The sequence below is a fragment of the Tachysurus fulvidraco genome, chromosome 25, assembly GCF_022655615.1.
Source record: "Tachysurus fulvidraco isolate hzauxx_2018 chromosome 25, HZAU_PFXX_2.0, whole genome shotgun sequence".
NCBI classification, from domain to species: Eukaryota; Metazoa; Chordata; class Actinopteri; order Siluriformes; family Bagridae; genus Tachysurus; species Tachysurus fulvidraco.
In genome coordinates this window covers 2,294,862-2,304,103 of record NC_062542.1, presented here as the reverse complement: position 1 = coordinate 2,304,103, position 9,242 = coordinate 2,294,862, and the positions used below count along the sequence as shown (strand labels likewise).

General features: G+C 43.7%; 1 protein-coding gene across 2 annotated transcripts; it reads left to right on the top strand.

Moving 5' to 3' along the window:
• The first annotated feature begins 312 nt into the window (after nt 1-312).
• si:dkey-256h2.1 (uncharacterized protein LOC337520 homolog) lies at nt 313-7,749 on the top strand. Of its 2 annotated transcripts, none has more exons than XM_027157862.2 (12): nt 313-855; nt 2,144-2,283; nt 2,488-2,663; nt 2,981-3,141; nt 3,268-3,408; nt 3,610-3,731; nt 4,089-4,257; nt 4,964-5,109; nt 5,324-5,448; nt 6,622-6,748; nt 7,017-7,150; nt 7,599-7,749. In XM_027157862.2, exons 1-12 carry the CDS (start codon nt 434-436, stop codon nt 7,716-7,718), a joined length of 1,983 nt encoding a protein of 660 aa, XP_027013663.1. In that variant the 5' UTR covers nt 313-433; the 3' UTR covers nt 7,719-7,749. The 2 variants fall into 2 exon arrangements, with proteins under 2 accessions (XP_027013663.1, XP_027013664.1); XM_027157863.2 differs by lacking the exon at nt 313-855 and adding an exon at nt 1,486-2,020.
• Nucleotides 7,750-9,242: the final 1,493 nt, after the last annotated feature.

Sequence of the window (9,242 nt, the reverse complement as noted above, 5' to 3'; positions counted from 1 at the left end):
TTATAATCTATCATCATTATTATTATCATTATTAGCACTATAATTTATTAATATTGTTATACTTATCATTATTTATCATCATTATAATTATTATTATTTATTATTAATAATAAACTTCACCGAATCCAACAAAGTTGCAAAAAAAAAAACCTTCGTATTAATAAACAGTTTATTTATTAGACAAAACAACTATAATGTTTATATAAATCTCTAATTTTCCCATTTGTTTATTCATCAGTGTTCGTCTCAGGTTTGACGCAAACTTCCGGGATTCTTTAAGCCACGCCTCTTTGTGGAAATGAGCTCGTTGATCACGTGACCGCACCGGTGTCATAAATATCGCGCGAGTCGGATTGTTTTATAATATGATGTCTTTTTGCTTTCACTATCACTTTGTGATTAAACAGCGCGACCTTCGAGAGCAGGTCCCAGGATGACGAGCTGTCTGTCAGCACGCAGATTTGTGTGTTGTGTTATTTACTGCTTCACTGTGAACCTTCAGGCTGAACACGTGAACCACACCGTTCACACGCGAGCGCACGCGCACAAGCGGTCCGGTTTGTCCGGGTTCGACCCCGGAGATCCGGCTCCACATTTCAGTGTAAAAACCCTAAACGGGGAGTTTGTTTATCCTCCCACAGAGACGTCTGATCACTCCGTGATAATCCACGCGTTCACCAATAAATCCGCTTTCCTGGAGTGTCTCTGGGCGTCCAAGTCCTCCGTGTCCGATCTGATCCAGTTCCTTCCGCTCAGTGCTGAAGTTCTCTTCCTGTCTCTGGATGATTCTGCAGCTCAGGATGTGATGTGGATGAGAGAGCAGGTGTACAGAGTGGCTGTAGAGTCGGGACACAGGTGAGGGGCAGGAAGCAGATCAACTTCTCTTCTCTTCTCTTCTCTTCTCTTCTCTTCTCTTCTTTCCTCTCCTCTTCGCTTCTCTGCTCTTCTCTTTTCCTTTCTTCTCTTTTCTTCTCTTCTTGTCTTTTCTTCTCCTCTCCTCCTTTTCTTTTCTCTCCTATTCTTTCCTCGTCTCTTCTCTCCTCTCCTCTCCTCTTCTTCTCTCCTCTTCTTTCCTCTTTTCTTCTCTCCTCTACTCCTTTTCTGTTCTCGCCTCTTCTTTCCTCTTCTTTCCTCTTTCTCTTCTTTCCTCTCCTCTTCTTTTCTTCTCTCCTCTCTTCTCCTTTTCTTTCCTCCATGCTTCTCTTCTCTCTTCTCTTCTCCTCCTCTCCTCTCCTCTTCTTCTCTCCTCTTCTTTCCTCTTTTCTTCTCTCCTCTACTCCTTTTCTTTTCTCGCCTCTTCTTTCCTCTTCTTTCCTCTCCTCTTCTTCTCTCCTCTTCTTTTCTTCTCTCCTCTTCTTTTCTTCTCTCCTCTCTTCTCCTTTCTCCATGCTTCTCTACTCTCCTCTTCTCCTCTTCTCCTCTTCTTCTCTTCTCTTCTCTTCTCTTCTCTTCTCTTCTCTTCTCTTCTCTGAAAGTTCCCAATGGATGCTGTATTGTACCTGTGGGGATTTAGTGTTCCTTCAGCTCCAAGAGCATCAGTGAGATCACACTTGGGGTGTTGAGAAGATTCCAGTTCCCTTTTATCCCAAAGGTGTTCAGTGGGGTTGAGTCAGAGTCAAGATCTTCCACTCCGATCTTAACCACCACATCCTGTCTTCATGGAGCTCAGGAGCTTTGTGCACAAGAGCATCGTCATGATGGAGCGTTGTTGTTGACTCTTAGTTCCAGTGAAGGGAACTTGTGCATAGTAGAGTTACTAGAGTTGCACAGCAGGTGTTGTTTGTTTGTTTGTTTGTTTTGGTCTTCAGAGTGAATGGTGGTTTGTAGCTGCTGTAGCACAAGAGATAACAGGAATACAGGAGCACATATCGTATTGTATTGTGCTATGACATGACACTCGCAATCACGTCCCATATTGCAACAGGACTTGATTCTTGGGTTTGTCACAAATTCATCACTACTTTGATGCTGGAAGTCACATTCATATGACAAAAATGATAATAAAGCAGTTGAGCTCCATGTGAGTTGGACTTCACCCCAAACATCATACAGGATGCATAAAAAAAAAAAAATCTGCATTTTAATAGTAACAGATATAACGGGTAATTATTTACCAATCTAAAATCCCTCCTCGTGTTATCAGGGGTAAAGAAATATTATCCAGGCTTCATTTCTCCCCCATCCCCGTCTACGCCCTGGGAAACTGGATACCCAGAGTGCTCTACTCCTGGGGCTGCGGCGGACACAACTGCGGTTTGGCGCAAGCGGTGTTCACTAGTCCAGGTGCGTTCGCTCTGTTCATATCCAAACACCAATTCGGTAATAAACTTGGATGACGAGAGCTTGAAATGTTGGAAATTTCTGGACTTTTCTGCAGCACTTAATACTTCAGCACTAAATTTTTGGTCATAAATATATATTTAATAATATAAACGTATATTTGTCGTTCTATCTGCTAAACGCACTCGTTTTACACGTGTCTCTCAGACTGGAACCTTCCGGTGATCACGAAGCGCCTGAACGCCAGGTACGACTGGCTGAACGGACGCTGGGAAAAAGTGCAGTACATCCTGGTCGGTGCGGGCGACGGATGCCAGCCCTTTCCTGCGGCTGCCGGAGCCGTGGCCTGGGTCTCTGAAAGCGGCTGCTCGTTTTTCACTAAGGTGAGACGTTAATTTGACACAAAACCACAATAAAACTCTTCTCTTCCTCGCTCGAATTTCATTTTCAGTAATGATGATCTACATCCAGATCATGTATCATAACACTGCATACTTCTTCTCATGCTTTAATGTTGTTAGAGTTTTATCAGAAGTCTTCGCTGGTGTTAGTGTGTCATGTTTTACTCACTACAGAGATATTTATAACCTCCAGCATAATAATTACTGCATGTCATGCAGTCATAGGAAAGTAATCGATCATGAGATGGTGTCATGACACACACGTGCCCGATTATTTTCTTGTGTCTTGTTCACCCCAGATTAAAGCCATGGCTGATTCCAAAGCAGTTGGTGTGCTGATTTATGCATTACCTGGCAACCCGATTCAGGATATGAACTGCGCTGGAGAGGAGTGTAACACCACGCTGAACATTCCTGCCTCTATGATGCACTATGAGCCTGCTATAGCTCAGGGACTAGCGTAAGTCACTCACAGAAGGTTATAAAGCACTCTGAAGGATGTGTTGTGCTGTGAGATTTTGAGTGTGTGTGTGTGTGTGTGTGTGTGTGTGTGTATGTGTGTGTGTATGCGTGCATGCGTTAACAGCTCAGGGAAACCGGTGAATGTGACGTTCCAGGTCACTCCATCACCCAACTTTTTTATGGCGATTGACAAGCAGGGAATGCTGGCAGAAATGGGCTGGTTCCTGTATCCTACATTCCGCTTCATAAGCTGGCAGGCAGAGTGGTATGTCCAAACACACACACACACACACACACACACACACACACACACACACACACACACACACACACACACACTAAACTCTAGCAATCTGATTCAGTTCCCAATTCTGTTGGATGGGGGCTAATACTTAAGAGCACCAGAGAAACTGCCTGCAGTAATTCTACACGAGTGTATCCGGTTTTCACCTGTTTCTGTTGGCAGGTTTGACTTCAACGCCGACTTGCTGGAGCGCATTAAACGTCCCGCTGCTGTCGTTCCTGTGTTTAATAACACACTGATGCAGGGAGAAGCAGGAGCTCAGGCTGTGGTCGAGCTTCCCAAAGGTCCGTTTGAGCTCACAGTTAATCAAAATTCACACTTTACACCTGCTCATAGTCAGAGCCGGGGCCAGTCAGAGCCGGGGCCAGTCAGAGCCGGGGCCGGTCAGAGCCGGGGCCGGTCAGAGCCGGGGCCGGTCAGAGCCGGGGCCGGTCAGAGCCGGGGCCGGTCAGCTATCAAATATTTTTTATTATTTATTTATTTTATATATGTATTTTATTTGTATTGACGATTGTTAATGAAACATTGTTGATTGTTGAATGTTGTGACTAAAAAACATAAAAATGTGACTCACTACAATCTAAAAGCTGTTCAGTTCTCACAGTGTTGGTCTGCAGTGAGGTTTAGTGTCGTTTGTTTAGACTTGCTGCAGTTTGATGTTGTGGAGCTGGACGCGGCGTTGGCGTGTCCCGGCCGCAGGGACGAGACGTGCGCTCACTGGGATCACACGGTGCAGCTGTTTGTCTGCTGTGATCGCGTCAGTCCCCACTGTAACATGGAGCTTGGACGCTGGATCACCGCCTTCCGCAGGTGTACACACACATGCACGCAATACACACTACACACACAAACACTACACTACACACTTACACATACACAAATACACATACACACACTACACACACACTACACACTTACACATATACACACTACACACTTACACATATACACACTACACACTTACACACTTGCACACAACACACTTACACACTTGCACACAACACACTTACACACTTGCACACAACACACTTACACACTTGCACACAACACACTTGCACACAACACACTTACACACTTGCACACAACACACTTACACACTTGCACACAACACACTTGCACACAACACACTTGCACACAACACACTTGCACACAACACACTTGCACACAACACACTTACACACTTGCACACAACACACTTGCACACAACACACTTACACACTTGCACACAACACACTTGCACACAACACACTTGCACACAACACACTTGCACACAACACACTTGCACACAACACACTTGCACACAACACACTTGCACATACACACACTACACACTTACACACTTACACACACACACTTGCACACAACACACTTACACACACACTACACACTTTTACACACACACACACACACACACACACACACTACACACACTACACACACGGAACGGAGCCAAGTTTGGGCCTTCCCCTGTGTGTGTGCTGAACGTGTGTGTGTGTGTGTGTGTGTGTGTGTGTAGAGGAACGGGCCGGTGGCTGACGGACGTATCTCCGCTCCTCCCTCTGCTGAACAGTGAGCGCTGTGCTCTGGTCATGAAGACGCCACCGTGGGCCATGCCATGGATCACATCCCTCAACCTGCGCTTCAGCCACTCCAACAGCTCGGGTCAGCTGACGGCTCACTGACTTACTTTTATTAATTAATCAGCTTTTATCTTCAGCTAAAGAACACTGTGGCTTTAATGGGTTTTAATATAGAAGGAATTAGTTTGAATAATTATGATTTAAGGTGAAGCATGTTTTAGTAATGCATGTTTAATAATCATTTTATTATTATTATTTATTTGTTTGTTTGTTTGTTTGTTTGTTTGTTTGTACAGGAAATGCCTCAGAGAAGCCGTACCCTTTCGAGCTGATGTTTCTGTACAAGGGCGGGACCTTCGACAGGGATTACAACTCCAGATTCCAGGAGATCAACTTCACCGTTCCGCCTTCGACGAAAAAGGTGACCGAGCCTCATTTGTGCTCCTTCAGCTCCAAGAGCATCAGCGAGATTAGACTCTGATGCTCAGGATGTCGAGGAGACTCCAGTTCCAGTTCATTCTAAATGTGTTCAGTGCGGATGAGTCAGAGTCAGGGCTCGGTACAGGTCACTCGAGTTCTTTACTCCAACCTTAACCTCTACACCGTGTCTGCGTGGAGCTCAGGTGCTTTGTGCACAGCGACATTGTCATGATGGAGATGAGTTTGAGGCTCTTGAAGGGAAACTGTGAAGTTATAGCATAGAGACATTCTATATAATTGTGTACTTGAGACTTTTGGAGTGGTCGGGGTGCACAAACTTCTGAGCGTTAGTGTATCCGTGTAAACATTTATGCATGGACGGATAAGTAAACTGTGTATGTTAGGTTAAAAGATGTGTGTGTCTGTGTGTGTGTGTCTGTGTGTCTGTGTGTGTCTGTGTATGCCTGTCTGTCTGTCTGTGTATGCCTGTCTGTCTGTCTGTCTGTCTGTGCCTGTCTGTCTGTCTGTGTATGCCTGTCTGTCTGTCTGTCTGTGCCTGTCTGTCTGTGTGTCTGCGTGTCTGCCTGTCTGCGTGTCTGCCTGTCTGCCTGTCTGCGTGTCTGCCTGTCTGCGTGTCTGCCTGTCTGCGTGTCTGCCTGTCTGCGTGTCTGCGTGTCTGCCTGTCTGCGTGTCTGCCTGTCTGCCTGTGTGTGTGTGTGTGTGTGTGTGTGTGTGTGTGTCTGCCTGTGTGTGTGTCTGCCTGTCTGCCTGTGTGTGTGTCTGCCTGTCTGCCTGTGTGTGTGTCTGCCTGTCTGCCTGTCTGCCTGTGTGTGTGTCTGCCTGTCTGCCTGTCTGCCTGTGTGTGTGTCTGCCTGCCTGCCTGTGTGTGTCTGCCTGCCTGCCTGTGTGTGTGTCTGCCTGCCTGTCTGCCTGTGTGTGTGTGTGTGTGTCTGCCTGTCTGCCTGTGTGTGTGTCTGCCTGTGTGTGTGTCTGCCTGTCTGCCTGTGTGTGTGTCTGCCTGCCTGCCTGTGTGTGTGTCTGCCTGCCTGCCTGCCTGCCTGTGTGTGTGTCTGCCTGCCTGTCTGCCTGTGTGTGTGTGTGTGTGTCTGCCTGTCTGCCTGTGTGTGTGTGTGTCTGCCTGTGTGTGTGCCTGTGTGTGTGATCTGTTTTACAGGTCGAACTATACGCCGTGATCACGGCCCACGGCAGCGACAATAACAATTGTGGAGAATTCTGCGTGACGTCACACTTCTTCCTCGTCAACAGCGTCCACAACAATTCACTCACATTCGACTCTGCTGGTGAGATCCGTTTCAAACAAAAACTAAAGTTTATTCTGAAGACTTCATTTTGTTCGAGTTGCACTGAAGCTACGAGTCTAACGTAGCTGTACGGGACGTAAGTAAGTGAAGCTACCAGTTTAACATCGTGCTGGAAACCATCTAAAAGTGTTAGATTTTGTGTGTATAAATAGATAGACTGTGACACAGAACAGCTAAAGTATTCGGAACACTGCTGTGTATCATCACCTGATCCTGATTAAAGTAGCATTTAAACTGTTATTTGTAGATTTGCCGCTGGGCTGCGCCATGCGCGTGGGTGAGGGGGCGGTGCCTAATGAACATGGCACCTGGCTGTACGGTCGCGCCGGCTGGTGTGATGGACTGCAGGTGGATCCCTGGAGGGTCGATCTCACGCCACAGGTTGTTAATGACTAAATAATGTTCATTTACGCTCACGTGAAACTGTAAAACTCTCATAATAATAATAATAATAATAATAACCAATAATAATAACTATAACAATAATACTAATAAAATAAATAATAAAAATAACAATAACCATAATAATAATAATAACAACAATAATAACAATAACTAATAATAGTAATAATAATAAATGCACACTAAAATGGTTAACTGATCTTTGATGCCTGATTCCAATAATTTTTTTTAACTCGCACCCAGGTCTAAAAAAAATGTAACACTAGATTCACATTTTATTTTAAAATAAATAAATAAATAAATAAACATTTAAATAATAATAATAATTATATATAATTGATGGTATATTCTAACATCAAATTCTTTCATATAATTTAATATAATTTTTATATAATTTAATATCATTTTATTTTTATCTCAATTGCAGCTCGACCTCAGCACTTCCAACACCATCCTCTACTTCGGACTCTACGACGGCCGGAACCCCAGTCCGACCCGAGACCCAGGCTACATCATCATGTACTCATATCTCATTTTTTATAAATGATTTCTGAGAATAAACAACATTAAGAAAAATATGACTCCACAATCAGCTTCATCTTTTCCTTGGAACAAGTCGCTAGTTTATTGTTAAGATAAAAAGCGACACTGCGTCGCTCTACACACGCCTGGAACACATACCTGAAAATTAGACTTTCTGTGGAAAGTCAAAAACAAAACAATACAAAAGAAGTTTCTACTGTTTAAAAATACAGAATGATTTAATTAAATATTCCTGTCAGACGTCTTGCTGCTCATATATACGTCATAAAACATTGTGCTACTGAATTAATCATTTCTCAGGTATCATCCTGTGTGTCTCGAGCCATCAGTGAAAATCTGCTTCCTAATGTTGGTTTAATGTAAAGCAGTTTAAACAAATTTATTTGAAGATGTGTTTTCCAGGAAGGTTCAAGACACACCTCAGTTTCTACTAGTAGCTTGTTGTTCTGTTGAGGTTTGATCATCAGCATATCAACAAAATGACATGATCTACGTATTAAATTTACAAACTACAATCATTACTTTTCATCTTAATGTCTCCTATGACAGTAAACACCATCAGTGAACATCTGAAGACTTGAGCAGGAAGGACTTAGTGTTAAGTCTGTAATGAACTCAGTAATGACTCTGACCTGTTCGCTTATCCGAACTTCTCGGGTCACGGGGAGCCTGTGCCTATCTCAGGCATCATCGGGCATTGAGGCAGAATACACCCTGGACGGAGTGCCAACCCATTGCAGGGCACACACACACTCTCATTCACTCACACACACACACACACACACACACACACACACACACACTACAGACAATTTTCCAGAGATGCCAATCAACCTACCATGCATGTCTTTGGACCGGGGGAGGAAACCGGAGTACCCGGAGGAAACCCCCGAGGCACGGGGAGAACATGCAAACTCCACACACACAAGGCGGAGGCGGGAATCGAACCCCCAACCCTGGAGGTGTGAGGCGAACGTGCTACCCACTAAGCCACCGTGCCCCCCTATTATTATTATTATTATTATTATTATTATTATTATTATTTTTATTGTTATTGTTATTATTATTAATAATAACAATAACAATAATAATAATAATATTATTATTAGTAGTAGTATTGCTATTACAACTACTACTATTATCATTACTATTAATGGCTGTATCAGTCCCAGGACTCAGCCCGGACTTTGGCCACGTGCATCTGTTTACGTTCTCGTCACGTGTCTGCCCCGCCTTCGTCTGCTCCTCCCTGTCTACACGCCTGTTTCCTATTGTGATTATCCCGTGTATTTAACTGTGCCGCGTTGCCTTGTGCAGCGCGGAATCTACTGTTGTCTTGTCTTATCTTTAGTCCGTGTCGTGTTTCCGTTGTACTACTACTGCTAATACTATTATTACTATTTGTCATTTCTTATTAATTCGATTTTTCATTATTATTATTATTATTATTATTATTATTATTATTATTATTATTATTATTATTTTTACTATTATTACTATTATTATTAATGTTGATATTGTCACCTTC